This window comes from Harpia harpyja, chromosome 1, assembly GCF_026419915.1.
Source record: "Harpia harpyja isolate bHarHar1 chromosome 1, bHarHar1 primary haplotype, whole genome shotgun sequence".
Lineage (NCBI taxonomy): Eukaryota > Metazoa > Chordata > Aves > Accipitriformes > Accipitridae > Harpia > Harpia harpyja.
The window spans coordinates 11871511-11892530 of NC_068940.1; the positions used below are offsets into that span (position 1 = coordinate 11871511).

Sequence of the window (21020 nt, forward strand, 5' to 3'; positions counted from 1 at the left end):
GAATGCCTGATTTACACATTTTTGATGGCTGAATGAACATTCTACAGCACACATGCAATTGGTCTCCTTATCCAAATAGTCTGCTGCTATCTAACCAGCTTGACTGAGGACTGAAGCAGTGCCTGAGCTTGCTTTCTTCAAGGTAACATTGGGCAGTTTCTTTTTAGCACAGTCCACAACAGGTAATACCTCTTTTTGAGCACCTCGTCCACTCTGAAACTCAGCTCTGTTGAAAGCAAAGCGCTTTACTGCCAGCTGCCTACTGCACTCAGTAGACGTGCCAAGGTCCTTCTGCTCTTACGACCTTTGCAACCTCATTGCCTCAGGGGAATTTCTCATATGCTGAACTTGTTCTCTTTTGTTACTAATCTTCTCTCTCCAGTCTCCTTCAAATCTTAATGTCCGCTTGACATCACGCTTTCTGTATTCTTTGTCTGACAGAATGTAACTTCTAAAATCCAACAGTCAAATTCTTCTACTTAGGAGCTTAACTCCAATCCAAATCATCATGGTTAGCTTCCAATTGAGAATTTTCTGCACAGGATGTGTGTCTTGCCCAGCTGATCAGAAACACAACTGCAGTATGCTCTGCAGCAGAGTCATACTGAACTCGAGATGCTCAAAGAAAAACATCCACAGTTACCTCTAAATCCTTTATTCTGACTGAAAAGTCATGCACAGCCCCTTGATCCACTCCAAGAGGAGCTCTTTGAACCATCTGAATCTCAGAAGCTTCAATCTGACGCCGAAGCTTCTGAAGCTCCATCAGCAGCCAGGCCTCCTGCTTCTCATGTTCTCGGTTTCTCTCATTAACAATAATGGTGCTTGAGGAACCCACAGGACAGCTCTCAGGTGGGACAACTGTAAAACGAATTGGGTAAACGTCAACTGCCAGAGAACTGAGCACTACATATAGAAAGCCAATGTAGTGCCCAAGTGACCTAAGCACTGAATTGATCTGCAGAACTGAGAACAGGAAGATTTGGGCCCTTACGCAGCTGTTTCAAGGAATGAAATATCTCCTTCACAAAAAGACAAACCTGCTTCCTCAAATGCAGCAGTGAGATTTTGCTTCCTAATAACTGAAAACATATCAGATGGACTAAATTCCTCTCATTTTCCCAGCAAGTTCCATGAACTTCGGAGGACTATTCCCAGGTTCACATCAAAGGAAGGAAGAACAAAACATACTCTTCCCTGTGCATGGCCAGTTTTGTTATGTTGGGAGACAGCAGTACAATTCTCAAAAAGGTTTCCATTCTTAAGTTTAGGAGAACATTTTCACATGGAAAGAATACACCACCATCTGAACAAAGAAACTCCAGCAGTCCAATCTCTACAAAAAACAGGAGGACAACAAACCTGTTTGGGGCTGCCGTGACTGACTGGGCAGTTGTATAATCAAGGTTTGGTAGTGCTTCTGAGCATCAGTGAACTGAGTCTGGATCTTTCGTTTGTCTTCATCGCCAAACATCTCTGAGCCTTGGCTGTTCCTGAGGAATTCTTGATAATGGATCTCCAGGTCAGTTATTATTTTCTGGTAATCTTCCTTACGCATTGTTTTCAGCTGAATTGAGGAAGAAGAAAATTTTGAAAGCAGCAGCAAGTGAGGAAGGTTTATGACTAGTTAGTCATTAAGGAACAAACTAATACAACTATATTAAAAAAAAACCAAAGGAATCACATTTTAGAATAAAACCTAACCGGGCTGCCTCTAAAAGTACGGTGCTAAAAGTGGCATTTGAGCTAATCTGTTCTTGTTATAATCATTTCATAACTTAAGAAATTATACATCTTACTCCGTCTACCCATTCCCTTGCATAGTGGGAACAAGTACAGCAAGTATGTAATAAAATCCCTCAACTAATCTTCCTGTTTATCCATACCATATTTGAATGGGAAAGCATGTCACCTCTCCTTTAATAAAACCACAACTTCCACATATAACCGTTTGTGCAACCCAGCAAAAGGAAGGCCCATGGTTTTGCAGAACATGCATCTGCACAGGACACAGCAAGCACCATTTGGGACAGCAGAGGGCAGGTCATGGATGTCCCTGGTCTACAGGTAAGGCCAGCTGGATTCTTACCTTGGCAATAGTCATTGCCCTGATTTTCTCAATGTCAATCATGCAATAATGCCAAGATACCAGGCTCTTCATGTTGATATACAGCTGGTTCCACAAAGCTAAAATAGCTTCATAGTATTGCTCAATTCTGAGATGAGAAAAGAAATTACATGGTCAAAACGTGCCTGTCCTTACAGCATAGCTACAAAACATTCGAAGAAACATCCACCAGATGTGGAGTGTGTTAAGGCTTGTTCTCTACTTGAAAAAAAATCTTGGAAATTAATTTATCCATGACTTTTGTTATTAGAGATGAGGAAAAACCTTGTAGAAGTTAAATTTTAAATATTTTTAGATCCCAACCCAGATCCCAGCAAGCTTCACTGAAGTGAATTTCCTCAAATCAAGGGTCTAGTCCTTAATCCCCCACCCTTACAGGGTGAGGGGGCACTCTGATCAAGGCACAGACCAGATTTTGTGATTGGTTGCTATTTTGAGTAAACTATTCTATCTACTCCCAGTGGTAGGTGTCCAAACCCAGGCAGCAACTCACTTGGTAGCAAGATCCACTGCTAACGGATTGGGAGGTGGGATGATAAGACTAACAGATGGCACCAGCATATCTACTCCTCCAGGGCCAGTCACCAGCCACTTGCTGCGCTCATTATTGTCCTTCAGGATACATTCATCTCCTTTGCGCACCGTTTTCTGTAAGGAACGCAGAACAACATTTTGTTCTTTAGTTAAGTAAGATGGGGCTTCTAGGAGAGACAGACAAGGAAGATGCATCTAGATCACAGAAGTGCGAGTGCTTCCCAGCTGCCAGGTCTGGGTGTGCATCTTGGCTTCACACTGGGCCAAGAAATCAGTACAGATCAACCCCTTCTCGCTGAATCCGGTTTCCATGTGAAGAAAACCCAAGAAAACCAAGCGGGAGCCACAGAACACTCTGAGCAGTTGCCAGTCCAGTTGATCATCAGACTTGGGGCTTGCCATGACAGATATCAAAGACTGAGCATGACACATGGCCACAGTAAGCTATGCAACCATGTGTGGCTGTAGAGCTGGATACATAGTCCTGGATGTATGTGAGCTGGAGGCCTAAGGATGCTTAGTGCTGCATCCATATTTGCAAAAGGACTGGGAGCGAGCACAGCAGAGCTAGATCCACCAGCCCCAGCTGCCAGAAATCCTGACACGATACAGCCATGGGTGTGGCCACGGTGCAGGTTACAACCCACTCACATCCAAGTGGGGGAGGCTCTTCCTACCATTTATCCTGACAGGACTCTATCTGCGTCACACCTCTGCAGCCAGCAAATACGGTTTTTGATACGACTAGTAAAAGGCCACGGGCTTTGCATTGATCTGAGCATGCAGGGGCTCCAGACTTGTCTGGGCTTACCTTCATCTGAGCAGAATTTAGCTTGCTTAAAGTAAGAGCAATTGCCAAGCAGTCAGGACCATTGCCTAAATTTGTTTAGTTTTGCTTATAGTAACAACAAGTAGTTGCTCTGTGTGGGCTGAACTTCTGTGACTCTGGATTAAAATGTGGTATGGAAGAACACAGAGTAGATAGCAGAAACCCCAGATCGTAAACACAAATCACAGTGGTCAATTACTGGTCACTACAGGAGTGCAACCTAGCGAATCAGGTAAAACAAGTTTTACAGATAACAGAACAAAATAATTGGGTAATTGGGAACCAGTGAAGAGAAAGAGCACGTAAGCAGAAAACGCATCTAAGCCTAGTGTTAAGAAAAAATATAGAAATAAACCCAAGCAGCCCCAGTACTGAGGAGGAAGAAAAACCACAACCATCAATTTCATACTCCATCCAGCAAAAAAACCTGGGTATACCAATGACTCACTGTACATTCCTCACCTTTTGTTAGATGAAGTGTTGACCTAAGGACCCAGAGGGACACTGGAAGGGTAAGCAATCACCAAAAAAAAAGGTGTAGATGCTGGGAAGCATCTGTATAACAATTTTAACCCTATTACCAATGAGACTTTTCTGTGCTAATTTGAACTATGAGTATTAATACTATTTAATGGGCTAATATTAATAATTTTGACTAGACTTACTAACCAACCAGAACCTAGCTTGTTTATTCATAATTGCAAGCAAGTCAGAGCTTTTTTGTCAAAGAAATTTAAATGCTGACCAAAAGCAGACAAAGGGGCTACACCTATCAGCTCAACAGTTTGTTTACTAAATCATTTGTCACGTTCTAGTTTACATGATGTTCATTCTCAGCCAAAAAGGGATACAATACCAGATCCTGTTTGTAGTCACACAGAGCCTTGAGGATAATGGGCTTATTACTCCGGTAGTCTGGGTTACGTGGCTTCAGCTGCACGATCTTCTTGGATTTATTCACCAAACTCTGCACTTGCCTCTTGTATTCAAGAATTCTCTCTCGTTCATTCTGCAAAGATTAATTGTATGTTAAAAATTAATTCTAAAAAGAAACCACATCTACTTCCCACTGTTTTATTAAGAGAGGGATACATCTGGAGCCCACAGTAGGCAAAGCTTCCTTTAGCTCCAGTGGGATGAGTCTTTGGCCTACCATGTAAAACTGCAGTTTTAAAAAAAGAGAAAAGAAACATCAAAGTATCTTTGCACCTCTGGCAAGCTGCAAAGTTTGCAAAACTTGCAAAGCAGGTTTTTCATACGGATCTGCAATGTGGTTAAAGTGATGTGTAAGAAACACAGCAATAAACGGAAAGAATCTGTCACAACATGAATGCTAACTGAAAAAAAGTAGTAACTACACTCTCAAACCTGACTTCATCAATTGCCCTTTTACATCACCAACATTTTTTTCCTCCAGTATATTCAATTTGGAATTGTAGTACCTAATTCATGATAAGCAAATAACTCAGCTTTTTTGTCTAACTAAGGCTTTTCAAAGAGACTACAGTGATATAACAACATGATGAATCATTTACTAAATGCACTTATCCTTTGAGGCAAAATCTATTCTACCACCTATGAATGAAAGTCTTTCTTTTTTTTTTTTTAATTTGTTAGCATGTCAGAAACTCGGCAATATGTTGGGCTCATTCCAGATTTAAAAAGAAATCAGAGTTCACAAACAGTATTACACAAATTAAAATAACACTGATCCATTTGTAAGCTTTCCTAAGAAATGGGCAGGAATATACCATTATGGTTTCAAGTTCATACAGTACTGTTTGTTTATAAACGTTGCAGTACACCTGGCTTTACATTTGGTATCTGAAAAGGGCAACTGATTTCCAAGGGAACGAGAACATAACCTGTTAGGTGGGTGTGACAGTACCTCCAGCTCTTTGATCTGCTCCAGCAAAGATTGCAGTGACATGCTTTTATCACAGATGAACTTCTTTCTGATGGAGTCTTGTAAGTTTTTCAGGTAGCACTCTGTGGCTTGGGCCTCTTCAAAGAACTACAGGAGAAAAGTTGTGATTTCAGTTGTACACAGCTCTTAGAAATGTCTGCTAAAAATCAGTGGGTTCCTGTCACGAGAAATCCCAGTTCACATCTAGCAGAATGGTACCATTTACAATATGGTGACAGTGTGTTATGCATAATTGTGTATGGATTTAGAAAGATTTTGGTACAGGGGAAAAAAAAAAAAATATCTGTGATGGGATTCACACTTTTAACAAAAGTGGCATGAACTTTCCACACCACTACTCACCTGAAAGTAAGCTGCATTCTCTTTCAGATGAACATCAATGCATTTGGTGATCTGAAGAATCCAGCTCCACTGAGTTTGTAATGTATCCATGTAGGCCTAACAAAAATAGTAATATACAGAACTCAAACCACCACACTGATCTCTCCCATATCTAGACTCAAGCAAAACTATTTATGCTCCACATAAATGCAAATGAAAAAATCTGCTGAAACAATTTCATGCACACCAGAATAATGTAACTCATGCAAATAGTTCCCCAACTTCTAAGCATCTACCTAACTGAAATGAGTTAAATAACTGCTTGTGGGATGCAGAGGGAAATTTGTTCATGACTTGAATTTTGTTTGATCAGCATAAAGCCTGAAGTGCATGAACAAAAAGGGGTGAAAAGCACAAACAGTAGTGCAAATAAAATATTTCAATTGCAAATTGTCATGTTCTCCTTCCAAGGAACATTGTCAAGCATGATTTTTTATGATGGCTATTTTTAAATTCAAACTTCTCAAGTAGTCCTCATGTATATTCTTTAGAAAATTACACACGACTTTTACTTCACTGCTGGAGCTTAAAAGGATCTTTCCTTTAAGGCAGAAACTGACCATAGAAGAAATATGAATGGTGATTTCACACAACATGGTAACAGTTAACAAAGTAAATACACTGAAAAGCAGAAAGGACTCTGTTTTCCTATTAGCTTCTTTTAGTTTCAGGGTTCTTATGCACTCTTAAAACTATAAGAACTACAGCATTTCCTAATAAAATGAGATTTTCCAAATCGTTGCAGCCTTTGTAATTGAAAGGTAAAAGTACACCAAGCTGTGAAAGCAAAAATGTCTTGGCTAAGCTGTAGAAATGCACTACGAATTTCAGCTGCAGAAAGTATTTGCACCTGGATTAAATATAAAACCTCAATAAAGGGTGTGGCTTTCTTCAAAACATGCCTACTAAAATAGCAGAAGAGCAATGACATGCCTTCCTACCATAGATTCTGCTACACTGTAGGCAACTCAAACAAGATAACAGCAATTTCAATACACTCAGACAACTCCCTAAGCCTCATATTAATTTTTACAGGCATCTATCATCAAATTTGATAGCAATGAGAGCTCTCCCAATAGCTCTTAAGAAGCCTGCAGTTGTTGTGGCCAGGTTTGTAGAGGAAGGTAGTAACATTTATTAGAGCATCTCATATAGCTGTATAAAAACGGACATACTTTCTGGCAGGCAAAACTTTCTCAGGTCCAAACACAGCATTTCATTTGCAGACTTTCACTGAGAACTTTTGCCACATAGCAACGACAGGAGCAAGTGAAATCACACGAAGTCTAACTCACCTCGATTTTGTCTGAAGCAGGGTGCTGGTTGAGCACTAGCTGGTCACTTTCTTGCTTTAGCTTATTGAGTTCTTTTTCTTTAAGCTCCAGTTCACTCATGCGTTTCTAAACAACCAAAACACAGCATTAAACAAGCCCCCAAACGTACGCTGCACAGGATGATTTACTTAAAATTTTCCAGATACTTGTGATAATGTAAAATTATCCTGCTAACACTACGTATTTCTATTCAGTGTACTGAAGTTAATTATGAAGACAGCAGAATCAAAGAAGGTACAATCATCTCAGTTCTAGTCTCTAGGCTTACAGCTTCATATAGCAAAGCGGCCAAAGTTCTGCCTTTCCTAGGAATGATGGAAGCAAAAATGACTGCATCGTGCAACATCCAGAACAGCTGAACTAAAAAAAAAAAGGTACCTCCTTAGTAGTGTGAGCTTTCATTCATTTTTCAATTTGGAGATCAGCACCAATATTGGTTAAAAAAATGCACATGCTCAATTTCCCTACGTACCCACAGAAGACAAGGAGCAGTGCAAACTACCTCTGGCCATGTGCTCAACATGCTGCTGGCAAAACCATCAGAGGAAGAGACCAGTTCCCTCTGGTATAGCTTTACTTCCTGATGACAGACACTGGGGCCAAATATGGGGACCCTCTAACCCCTACATAGTCCTAACAGGGAGAATTAAACCACTTGATTCAAGTCCCTTAGTTTAGCATGCCAACAGCGTGCACAACCTATATGTCATTAAAAGTCCACAGTGGACTGCACTGATAAGGCCAGCTTCCAAGGTCAAAAGAAACCATGACAACTGGTTGAATGGGACCACAATCTTCCAATAGATGTCCAATCTTGACTCAAAAGGTTGTCACACAGTACTTAATCTGAAAGTATGGATAAAAATCCCCAGAAACTTCAAAACAGTGAAGAAACACCTGTCCTGTGATCAGTCCCTCAGAGCTAGGCTGTTCCTCCCTCATTATCCCAAAAGAGGACCCATGGAAAGCATGGGGAGGTTGAACTGTCTTACAGAGAAGGCCTCCTGCTTCCTGGCGATGTCAGTGTTCCTGTCACTCCAATCATAGAGAAGCTCTTCTTCCTCACAGTCATTAATCCACATGATCTCTCTGCTGGTGGCTTGGATGAGGTTCTGGAATTGACGGAGCTGATCCATTCTCTCAAAGGAGTATTTCTGCAAGGAATTCCAGAAATTAGAAGCCATAAACACAGAAATGCCTTTGCTGGGTGGAGAAGGGGAAGCCAAGAGCACAGCGTGTCCTTTCTTTTTTTGAAAACTAAAATAACGGTAAAAATCACACATCTATAAAACCTGTTGGCAACGGACAGCAGATAATGTGCCTGCATTTATATAGGCATGAAACCTGCTGGCAATGGACAGTGGACAATGTGTCTGGATTTATAGAACAATGGGAACCTGAAGTCAGCAGGTTCTGAAAGTTATTCCAAACATAAGTGTAGCAGACGTAGGCAGGCAAGCAAAAAGGCATGGGGGAAAATACAAAAAACACCCAAACATTTAACATCACTTCTACTTGCATTTGCTGCTCATAGTACATCCTTGATGTTGTAGCACCTTTTGCACAGATGACACTTGATGAAAAGATTCCTTCTCTGCCCTCGCATCATAATACACATCCTGTTGCTTGAATGTGTACAGGAATCAGCTTCCAATCCCAACGGTTAAATCTACCATTTGCACAAGATTCTCACTGTATTTTACATGAAGATCCAAAATAGGGAAGGTGCACAGCCCTACACTAAATTTGATTGTAATCCCACCTTTGAGTAACTTTTTAAGCTTCATATATAGACTAACTTCATTGCTACATTTACTCCCATTAAGGAGGCAGAGCTCTACTCTTCACCAGCTTAGTGACCAATTCCCTTCACCAGGTGCAAACTAGAAACTTCCTCGTGAGGGTAAGTCAATTGTACAAGAGGTAATGAATTAATCTCAAGTTCATGACTCAAACTGAACCTTACAGAAGCTACAAAGCACTGACAGTTTACTGCTGAACAGAATTATTTAAATATGCATCTGTCACTCTGTTGAAACCTGAAGTGTCCCTTGACTGTAACACCAGTGTTAATAAAGCAAAAAGAGCATTCATCATAGAGGGTATCAGAAATGAACACATCTCATGCTCACCAGCAGTCCTTCATATTCTTCCTCCAGCTGATGAACTGCAGCCTTCTCCCGCTGAAACAGAGACAGCAAATATTTAGTGAGCCTTTTACAAGTTGCCTGTTTGCTGGTATTTCCTTTACAGTGTCAGTATCATAATGTTGTAACTACAGGTGGTAACCTGCAAATGCCTGCAAGAGACATAGGTGAGTAGCAGATGTGCACCACTGGAGGACCACAAGAAGTACAAAACCAAGGCTTGGACAAACTTACTTCCCTCAGGGGTGCTTAGTACATAAGCAAGATTGCACATAACCCCTGTAATACCAACACAGCTCCCCAAACTGGATCTCTTTCTGTACCAAACTCCTAGACAGCTGTGGGGAACCAGCTAGTCCTAGAGCTAGCTTTGGAGATTATGAAGTAGTATAAACTACGATGTGAGCAGGAGGCTCCAATTTTTTTTCCTGTTCCTATGACTGGGAACCTGCACAACCTTGGAACTGGTATTCCATAGGGCCAGACTATCACCTTTCCTATTTGAAGAAGCAAAAAGGGAGTAACACCCCTTCCACTCTTCAGCTTGGCTGAGAGATCAGAGCTCCAGAACGCAGTGCCTTTTCTCTAGATCCAACTCTCTCTCCTCCTGTCTGTGTGAGCAACTAACAGAAAAGAAGAATGGGAATGAAGTAAGCCTTCTCTCTCCTATACCTAGCTGCTGGGCTGATAGGAGAGGAAGTTAACCACTGCATTTTCAATGACTACTTTATTCCAGCCACTTCTTTATTCCAATCACAAAATCCAGAGGGAAACAGAAGCCTCAGAGGGGCAAAAAAAGAAAAAGAAAACAAAAAATCCACACCTAAGAAAAGCTCTAAGCTTAGCCCAGAATTTGGGCATTTTTCACAGAAATTTCCTCATTAGTCAAGGCTGTACTAAGCACCCACCTTATCCTTTCACTTTCTTGTTTTAACATACCTAGACAGAAAGCGAGAATAATCATTCTTAGCCATTCTTCTCACAAAAAATGTTGCAATATTTATTTGCCAGCCTTGGTACACTACAACAAACTGTTAAATACCTACTAAAGTTTCATTTTAAAATTCTAGGGAAAGAAGTGGAACACAAAATAATCACAAAATAATAAATATTAGGGTTGAAAGTGGTTGCTGTCATGACACCAGTGCTTTCTGAAAAGAAGCTGAGCTATTCAGCATTCTTTTTTGTAGTGGAACAGCAGCAAGTCAATGATATAAATTTACTCCAAGCAACCTGTAAGCGAAGACAGTAATTACCAGATCTGTTTTGACTTTGTCCAGGTGCCAGCGATAGTCTCCAATGGCATTGTGAGTTCTTCTGTGGTCACCAATTTGTTGCTCAATGGACGCTGCATCAAACCCCCATTTCACTAGCTCCATTTCAGCCTAGGAGAAAGAGACAGTATTTGTACTTTCATTTCCAACTTTATTATCTAAATCAGAGCATGAAGGAATTGAACTGAAGGAAACACGACTATGTAGTAGAGAGTAAAACTGAACAAAGGGAAGTTCAGAATAGGGGGTTACAATTTCTTAAAATTGTCATCACTTAAACTGTGTGACAGGCTTCCAAAGTAGAAGAAACAAAGTAGGGAAAAATATGTAAGTTGCTTAAAATTAGACTAGATGAAGCACACTCAGTAGTGTATTTTCATCTGTTTTCTTTGGACCAAACTGTTCGTTTATGTTCTACAGTATAGTTACATTCTTATCACTCTGAAAACAAATTATTACTTTACCAAACAATGCTGTTCATGCAATTCATGTGAAAATACCAAGACCCAAGTTCTGTAGCCCAGTACACTACATCTCCACCTTAATTATGCTCACATAAACTCCAATAACTTCAGTTAAATGCAGTCAAACTAAATTAAAAAACAGAAGATAAAGTGAAATTATTATAGAATGTGTTGTCTTGCATTTTGGCAACATTTATTGTAGGTTGCCAAGTGAAAATCTCTAGAAACAGCCTTTGAAAAACAGTAACACACCTAGATAATTACTAACTCAAAAACTACCTGACTGCAGTTCTTTGTTTCATTATTTTTAAATATTAAAAGCCACGGAATTCACAATTCAGCTCCTCAAACTCCAAATCCTCTTTTACGCTCTAAAGACACACTCCGTTTCTGTCTGAATGCCTGTCTGCGCACGCACACAGTAAAGAAACAGGTATCTTAATCTTGGGTTGGGACCGAATTTAGTAATTACCAGCCTGGAGCTAAATCTCTAAGAGTCAACAGATGACAATAAAGCCTGAACCACACTCAAGCGTAGGGGTTCAAAGGCACTGTTGAAAACGATCCAAGAAACAAAACCATTTTGCATTCAGCCATTTAAAAGTTACAGGACTTTGACCCTCCTCATTATACTTAAGCAGTCTAAAGAGACTGTAGCAACAGTGGCAGTCCTGGCTGGCTGCCAGCATGCGAACAAAGGCAGTCTGGATTTCACTGCATTTCCCCTAATTCTGTACTGGAAATTTGACCAACCCTCCTACCACCTGATTCTCCTGTCAGCAAACCATCCAGACAGAAAACAGAGAAACACTGGCAGAAAACCACAGCTGCTCAGACCTTCTTCCCACATCTCACCATGTTACTAGGGGAAACATTATCGTAGTCCCAATGTGAGCAGATAATGCGACACAGCGAGGCACGATGGAAAGAAGAGGCATGATGGAAAGTTAAAAATAAATTTTCCCTAAAAAAAAATATCTCAAAAGCCCAACAGGGAGCTAAGTGCTTACCGGCCCCACCTCAGCTTTGCCTTAGGGACTGAAAAAGGGAGAGAGAGAGAGACTTTTACTTTCACAGGAGGTTTTGTGTGGGAACACAGCTATAAAGCACTTGCTTATGCTCCCTGTGCTTAGCGAGGGGTGTCTGAGCAGGGCGTCACGTGGCGTCTTTGGGAGGTGCAGCTTGTTCACTGTCCTTCATCGCTGGAAGCGTGCCCAGTGTCTGTTCAACATCACTCCTCAAACCGTGGCAGGTCTGACAATTAGCCTACTCTCCCACAGTGGGTGCAGAGCAATTATATCTGCTGTTACTGTCCAGGCACAATGCTTATACATGTTACCACTAAAGGAGTGTATCTCCACTTCCCCTTCTTCCTCTAAAACATGCCACGCTATGGGAGGGCACTGAAAGACTAGACTATGACTAGCACTCACATAAAAGTATGGGAACTGTACAGAGCTCTCCCCTCCTCATCTGGTTTACACAGCAACCACCTGGCAAACACCATATGCAGATAACTATGACAGGATCACTAAGCAACCACCTAATAAAGAGAGATAAAAATAACGCAATTTCAATTTACAAGGAGTCTGAAAAGTATAACTTCAGCCACCTTGTTCCATCCTCCCTACCTGCCTCTCAGAAAGGGCTGTCAACCACAAACACCCAACTTTCACTTCAGCAGCACGAAAACAGACTATGAGCTCTCAACATGTGTTTTCTACTCTAGGTTACACCATCAACGGCTGTGCATAGGCAAATTTATTCTGGGAATGCAACAGATCACAACTGCAGCATTTTCACGTGGATTTTGGCAGCGACTTCCGCAAGTCTAGTCCTGTGGCAATCAGCTCTACCTTCTGGCTCCCACTGTGATAAGGATAGATTAGAGGGGGAGAACAACTGTAAAATATGCACAATGGTTAAATCTGTGAAGCTGGTCCTATCGGTGTAAAGGGTTAAATAAATATGAATCATAAAGGAAACCTGTGGAAGGAAGGAAGGAAATATAGAGCATAATAATCTCTAAGGCAAACATGCCAAAGCCTTTCGTTATGTTAACAGCTGTGTCTCATTTAGCTTTCAAATCTAACTTCCACACTTCTTCCTCTGCAAAAGATGACCCCAAATCCATGTTCATATTTCAGTGGAAACTCACTATATGTACAATACTGGGGAAAAAAAAAAAAAAGATGAACTTGTAATAATATATGAGCACTCATGTGTACTTTTAATTTTCTACTGGCACCCAAAACATTACTACATGTGAGGTGACATTCATAAACAACACCAAGTCTTAGCAGTGTCTCTGGTTTTCCACAGATTTACCTTCTGCTGCCTCATCCAGTTTAAACATTCACTTGTGACACGTTTCGTGTACTCATCCCAACCTGAGCCACTCTGAGAGGAGTAGCAACCACCACCTTTGGAGCTGGCCCTCCTGGCACGGGGAACACTGATGGCTTTGTACAGGGCACGCATTTGCTCTTGAAGTTGAAGCAGCCTGAAAGGGAAGAAGCCACTTAGCATCTATGAGGAAAACACCCAGAAAACATGGAAACAATGCAATTCATCTCGCCTACTGGACCACCAAGTATTCAAAACAAAGTGCTGAAAGCACAGGCTGTGAAAAAAAAATAAACTGAATAAAATTTCATGGGGACAACCAAGGCGTGAAATTCTGTAAGAAATATATTACTGCAAGGCCCTTCTCCAAATTAGCATGACCCAAACAGATTTAGTTCCACTTTATTGATTTCTGTCACATCCTGCAACACCACGGAAGGTGAGCACTTGAGATACCACACACTTTTACCAGCCACATTCCCTCCCCCAACCCTTCCCTGGCAATACCTTTTCTGATACATCTCACAGGGCTGGCCCATCTGCCTCATCTCTCTGATCAGCCCATCCAGGATATCCATTTGGTCATTTGCCTGTGCAAAACACTCTTCCAGATCTCTGTTCCCTCTAATCTGGACACCATCCCCATATTTCAATTCCTAAAACAAACAAACAAAAAAAAAAAAAGAAAGAAATGGGAGATTAAATTAAATATTCATCACCTAAGCTTCAGCTTGATTGTTTTAAAAGATATGTTATGAGGACCGGTAATATTTTTAAGAAGCATGATAGGTTTCAACCACTAGGTCTCTGCCAATTTTAACTGGCAGAAGGCCAATTAACAGAGGATCCACAGTCATTGGAAAGTCCTAATTACAAATAAAATACGAAAGAAAATTATTAAAACATAGTACCAACCAAATCTTTCCATAAAGAACAGCACATGCTGACTGATGTTTATTTCAGTGGAGCCAAGGCTTCACACGGTGTGCTAAGTTTTTAAGACCTTATGCTTTTGTGTTTAGAGGATGAGAAGCAAACACTGTCCTAGTGGGAGTTTGTGGATATTGCTCCTGATTTTTCAGAAGTTTCCCTGAGGTTCTAAGACCTTTCTCCCCTGCAAAAACACAGACTGCACCCTGTTTGCCTGGGACCAGCTCCATGCCCTGTCACGCTTGCATCCCACCTTATCACCCAAAGTCTAGGCAAATTCTCTGTGCACCCTAAGTGCAGTGGACCAGCATGGTCATGGTGCTTCAAGCAGGAAAACATGGCTCTTTGATCTCATCCCACACTGACACAGCCATGCTGAACAAAACATAACCCAGCTGTGATTTGATTTTGCAAATAAAATGTTGGACCTCATTACTTTGTCCCTCAGAAAGAAAAGAAAAAAAAAACCAAGTAAGCAATGCATGTTGTGGCACCTAGCTGGAACTAAACATCACTTTCTTTTAACTTCACTGGAATAATATTAATCCTTAACAAGAGGCAGTATTTACTCTGGCATTGATTTTTATATAAACATGTTCACACATGCTGTATCTCTGAAAAGGAAATGAACTGCTAACCCCAGAGTTCATTCCTGAAAGAATTTTCTGTCCACAGAGGGTCCAAAAGTGTGCATTAAATCACATCTACTGACAGAACTGTGAACGGGTTTTGCATCTCAGTGGCCTCAACAGCAGGCTGCCTTCACCACCCTGCACCTCCTCTGACTTCGGCAGAGTCATGTTCACCAGGACTGAATCTAGCATCAATGAGTAACCCACCCCGAGGCACTATGGGTTTATATCAGTGTAGCATACAGCAAAGATCATCTGTATGCTTTGGGGATGAAACAGTCAAGAAGATTTTAATCTAGTTTCATATACTTCTTTAGGAATCACCTAGAAAAATAAAATATAAAAGTAATGAAGGTTTTTCCTATGGTGGTTCAGGTTCATTACGGCCCAGAAAATAATGATGATATTCTACACGACACACTAAGAGAGTATAAGTGGTCATAACATTATTAACAGCTGTTTACACTGAGCAGAACCTGTTTGAAGGGTGGGTTGGTTTTTTTTAAATCAAGAAGTCCCCCTTTTCTTAATTGGATGCATTTCAGTCAGTTTTACTGAACACTGAGTGGAGACAGAAGAGGGAGACCTAGGAAGGAGGTATGCTGTTCTGCTCCCAGTTGCCTCTCACAAACAGCTGAGAGGGGAGAAATGAGACGAAGAAGCAGAGCCTGTAAGTCCAGATAACGATGCAGCGTTCACTCCCTGTAATATTCATAGTCACTTTTGATAAGAACAACAAGAAGCACTCACGGGTTGTACTATGAGCTCAGCTCGCATCAGGCAATCCGAACAGTTTTGCAAAAGCTCCTGGATGGTGTTCTGGCGTCTGGACACTGTACAGGTCCCATTCTGACTGTTGTGGGGGAGAAGAAGATGAAGTAAGTACAGAGTAATCGCACATTTTGAAGAGACATGAGACATACAAATTCAGAACAGCTAAGGGAAGTTACATGGAATAATCCACCTCATTTAGCTTCAGAGACACACACGCTTTATCTGGCCCTCCTGCATAACTGTACTCTGAAGTTTTAATGCTGATTCCATGATGGCAGAGCCACTTTATAACACTCTAACAGCAGGCATTGACCGACTTCGCCACAGGATAGAGTAGAAGGTGGAAACTGGCATGCCATAAAGGAGAAAGTTTTTCTTCCAGTACAGGTATTTGTAGCTTTGATAGACAAAACTTTGGCAGTATTACAGTGAGAATTAATTATTCACAATCTTTTGTTAAAGTCAATACATTAGAACATAGCCTTTGCGTGATGTTATTGTACGTGTTATGACACCAGCCATTGAATGTCAGAGCATAAAAGGAAAGCAGGATCCTCTGCTACAGAGGCATATGAGCACACAAGTCCACACAAACATACGAAGGACCCTCTTATAAGCAGAAATGCATGAAGCTTAGTGCAGTGTCTTAAGAAGGAATTGCAAGATGCACAAACTAGTACAAAAACAGATGTATGGCCTGGAGTTAGAGGACATGCTTTCTTACAGATAAATAAAGTGGGAGTTTGGCGATTCCAATTAAAACTCCAGAACTGAAAACACTAGTGGGGGAAAAAGCCAAGATTGATAACAGGGTCGTTATTTTTGTCTTGCACATAATTTACTGCATCCATACCACCAGAAGGTTGCTCTTCCAGCATTTGGGATTCAGCCACCAAAGCGAGCCACTGCTAGTTGATTGAACATGGGTGAGGTGCTTCAAGCGCAGAACCATTCCTTGCTGATGGAATCAGAGCTCCCAAGCAAGCCCAGGCGGCTCCCAAACCCAAGCACTTGCCAGTGAAACTAAAATAAACCACTACTAAGAGACAGTAAGAAATTAAGATACTTCCGAGCCTTGTCTAGTTTTCTAACTCCTGTGTTCACAGTAGGTAACCTTTTCCATTACAAATCACTGAAGGTTCAAACCTTCCACACAACACTAACATCAAAAAGACTATCGGTGCAAACCTGCCCAGCTCAGAGCCAGGAAGTCATGTGGATTCAATGGAAATCTTTCCACTGACTTCAACAGACTCTGACCATCCTTTGCAAAAGGAATTGTGACAACATGAAAAACTCGTCAGAGCTGTCCTTGGGAAAATCACTGCAGTGATGAGAAATGTTCAACAGTATATTTTTAAGAGCTCTTCTGCAGTGCGTGCAGTTGGTGCTTCAGCAGCCTGCCGTTCTCCTATCAGCTCTTCTTGAACAAGTGGAAAAAGTTTGAGCAACTTTTCACCAGCCTCCCCCAATACCAGGGAATAGACTGTCAGAGACAGGACTGGAGAATCACTGGGTAACTTAAAACAAGCTGTACACATGTAACTCCTGGCTTGCACTGTGACCCTTTGGCTGCACAAATGCTGCGCCCTACTGTGCTATGCACCCCTGTATATCTTGGAAACAGCTTAAAGAAAACAATTGTGAAGAATAACATATGGGTCTGATTGTGTGCCAGGCTTCCCATCAGCTTCCTTTTCTAAATCATTCCTTCTCCTTAGGCATCACTGTTGTGTTTGGACCCAGAAGTATCTGACTGCATCTAAAATTTACATTTAATTATACCCACAATTATTCTCATGAATGAAACATAATAAAGAAGAGAGAGGAACCTTCCAAGCAATTTTCTCTTTTTAGAACATCAGAAGAGTGGGTTTTTTCTTCAATCGCTTTTTCAGTCATCTCCTGACAGCTATAAATGCTGGATATCCATTAAAGCCAAAAGAACTATAGATGGGGACCAGACTGCTACTGTAATAAATTAGTGTACCTCCACTGGCTTCGGTGTAACTTCACTGACCTCAAAGGCATTACTTCACTTTACACTGAAAGGAGGTCTGAACAATGGCTGTCACAGTTAACACGCTCAGAAATTGTGAAGAAAAGCTATTTTCAAATAAATCAAACTACTAAAACCATTTAAAAGATAGGACAAGTAGAATTACAAGTACTTTATGTTCATCCCAATAATGTTTGAATACCACATCCAGAATTATTGTCCAAATAATAAAAAAGTTGGAAAACTGAAGATGGTTTAATACAGATGCACAAAACTGTTTCAAAGGCAGGAGCAGATGCCTTAAAGTGGGAGGCTTAAACGCACCCTATTTAGATCTTAAAATAAAGCTCTACAAGTTACTTGTTCACAGTTCATGGGGACCTTCACAAGAAGAAAGCAGCAAGTGTTTAAGGCTCTCCAATCTAGTTGATAAAGACGTAACTGAAATAATGGCAGAAGTTGGAGCAATACAAACTGAAACCAAAAAAGAGCACAATATTTCATCAATGCTGTTTTTAACAACTTGGATGTCAGTTTTGTTTTTAAACAAGTAACTGTTTTGCTAGTCAAAATACCAAGATCAATACTAGGATAACAGGTGAAAAGGTAGTGGCCTGTTAAAGGCAGCTGATGACACTGGCCAAGCCAACGGCTTTCAAATCCGTCAGCCAACCAAATAGAGCTACATGGGGCATACCCAGAGACTACAGATGCCAATACAGGAGCTGACGTTTGATGGTGTAGCTCCACCAAGTCAACAGGACTCAAAGACTTCAAATCTGAAGAGGATTTAGCTGCACAAATATACTCAAGAAGGGCATAAATCAATTTCTGAACTTAAAAATACTTAGCAAGACAATACCTCAACATATATTGCTTGATACATCAGATGGCACTAGCACAGTCTCACATGGACACATCTTCAGTACTTTTCACTCATGTGACAGGAGAGTATTTCATAAGCAGTTTCAAAGGCCCTCAGTATAATATTCCTCTTATTGAAGCCAACAGGCCTTTAATGGGAATGAGTAGATCAAAGCGGAAACCCCAGAGTAAGCAAACGTCCAACCTTGAAGCAGAAGGAAAGAGCCAGCCAAAGGAAAACCATATCCAACACAAAAAATACTGGCCCAAAGAAACTGAGGCAAACCCTAACCCCTGAACATGCTAGACGGCATCATAAAGTGGAGGCAAGAATGAAGCTGGATTTTCAAAGTACAACCATGTAACCTAGATCCTATATAAAAATACATTTATGTCCCTCAGAAAGATATAGGACCCCAACAATCCTCACAGGACACAGAGTAAGCAGATTACTATAGATGGCATTTTGTCAATGTCTCTCTTGCTTCCTCTGATTTTGTTTACATGAAACTGAATAAGTTTAAAGTAATGTTTTGTCATTGTAACAACTACTGCTGCTATGAAAACAATTTGATTTGATTTTAACTCTGGCAGCATCTAAAGCTTGAACCTGTGAATAGGATCCTGCTGCACCAAACACTGTAGGCACACCACACAGTGAAAATATGGACAGGTTTTTTACTTGTTTTACTGCACCCCTGTAAACAAAGCGTACATTTTCAACCACTCCAGCAGAAAGGGAAAGAACTGGAGCTTGGTCTTTTAGCAGGACTTGTAACACAAGAGTGCAGGGACTCCTACTAATAAAGACACACATTTGCAATAATCTGACTATTTGCTGTACTACTTTGGTTTTGTAAACCCTGCAGAACAGCACCGAGCAAAACTGCCTGGACTGCTTCAGACCTTAACTACCTATTTGTCTCTACAACTCAAAATTTTGGACCATGACGCTTATTTTGAAGGCAACTCATGAATTTCAAAAAGATACTATTAAGCTGAGTTCTTTATTAAAATGACTTAGTTTTAATAGTCATTAACTTTAATAGTTACATAGTTTAATAGGAACAAAGGAAAACAAAGGGGGGTAGCGTCTTTGCTTTAAAATTATGAGAACACTTCAAAACACAGAAGAATCACTTTTATTTGGGATCTGAAAATGTAGCCCTATAACTCTCTACTGCCAGAAGAACCCTAGGAAAGGCACAGCATCTTCACATTGTCGTCATTCTGTACAGGAGCCACCCTGCTTGCTGCATGTCAAGGCAGAACACATTTCTCCCTTGCTATACTGCACTCTTGCTCTCCCAGAGAGATGAGAGGACAGCCCAACCTCTGCTGCCACTGGGATTTGGGCAGGATGGTAGCTCAGACAACATCTCCCTGCTGCAATATACCCCACCTGAGCTAAACTCAGCCGTTACCTTCCCAGTGAATCCTCAATTTCTGAACTAGGACTGTACTTAACTGTTAAGCAGTACCAGTGATCCTCACGAGACCCCCAGCTCTACAGAAACAAGAAATAACTACTCCTGTTTTTCATAAACAGGACTGAGAAATGCACTCGAGGTCACGCGATGACTTATAAGAGTTGAGACAGACATGGCAAACCCAGCAGTGCCCACGTCCCGGGAACACAGCAGGGCTGACTACTGCTGCCACTGACTTATTCAAGCAGTCGCAAGATTTCCTAAGTGATAAGTTTTGAATAAATGATATATCCTCTGTAAACACTCAGCTTGCACCCTTACAGGCCCAACCGAGTTGTCATTACTGCAGAACCTGAGGGGCAAGGAAGAAAGCCAGCTACCTTCTGCTTTCCCATTTGGCTCCTGCTGCTGAAGACCTGCACACCCCCAGCATAAACGCCTGCAACGTGGAGGCTGCTCTGGTTTCTGCCTTTGTTAGTACACAGCTGCTGAGTTATCCGGGGGGCGATTAGCATCTAGAGAGGCAGGGCAAAGGAGACACAGGAGCACCTCCAGCAGCTCTGCGGAGCCTTCCAGCAGCTTGACAGCTCCTTAAAGCTTTTGAAGCACAAAGGAGACACTCTTGGCCCAAAGATCCGATTTAAACCAAATTAGAATAATCCTTGTTAACTTTTCTGATTCCTCCACAAAACATTTAGCCTTTTAAAAATTCAAAGCTTTTTTTTTTCATTCAAAAAGTAAAGGAAGCTTTAAAAAAAGGTCTTTTTGCAGATCCGAAGTATTGAACGACTCCCGTAACTCAACGATGAGAGCAAAACAATAGCACTTCTTTTTCTTCCCTGCCTGCCGCCACCCCCCCACCCCATCCACACAAACTTGTTTGAACAAGCAATAGATTCATCAAGGGATTACCTGGTATGCCCAGGGTAGGCAAGTTAGAAGAAAAACCTGACCTGGAATAGCCATTCCCAGCACACAGCCTGCACACGCCAACTAAACCACCACCCATCCGCCACCGCCTGCCAGT

The 21020-nt window shown here is 41.2% G+C and overlaps 1 protein-coding gene across 3 annotated transcripts in view; it reads right to left on the minus strand.

Annotated features, from left to right (window-relative positions):
- The window catches only part of DSP (desmoplakin), a 39777-nt gene that overhangs the window by 14268 nt on the left and 4489 nt on the right, over positions 1-21020 (minus strand). For all 3 annotated transcript variants that reach the window (XM_052776422.1, XM_052776248.1, XM_052776342.1), the window contains exons 2-15: positions 15677-15779; positions 13872-14020; positions 13347-13521; positions 10537-10665; positions 9266-9316; positions 8126-8287; positions 7095-7199; positions 5761-5856; positions 5380-5505; positions 4348-4500; positions 2622-2776; positions 2090-2216; positions 1363-1567; positions 644-861 (exon numbers count right to left, since the gene is read on the minus strand). In XM_052776422.1, the coding sequence (XP_052632382.1) occupies positions 644-861; positions 1363-1567; positions 2090-2216; positions 2622-2776; positions 4348-4500; positions 5380-5505; positions 5761-5856; positions 7095-7199; positions 8126-8287; positions 9266-9316; positions 10537-10665; positions 13347-13521; positions 13872-14020; positions 15677-15779 (1954 nt within the window). The remainder of the gene's footprint in view (positions 1-643; positions 862-1362; positions 1568-2089; positions 2217-2621; positions 2777-4347; positions 4501-5379; positions 5506-5760; positions 5857-7094; positions 7200-8125; positions 8288-9265; positions 9317-10536; positions 10666-13346; positions 13522-13871; positions 14021-15676; positions 15780-21020) is intronic.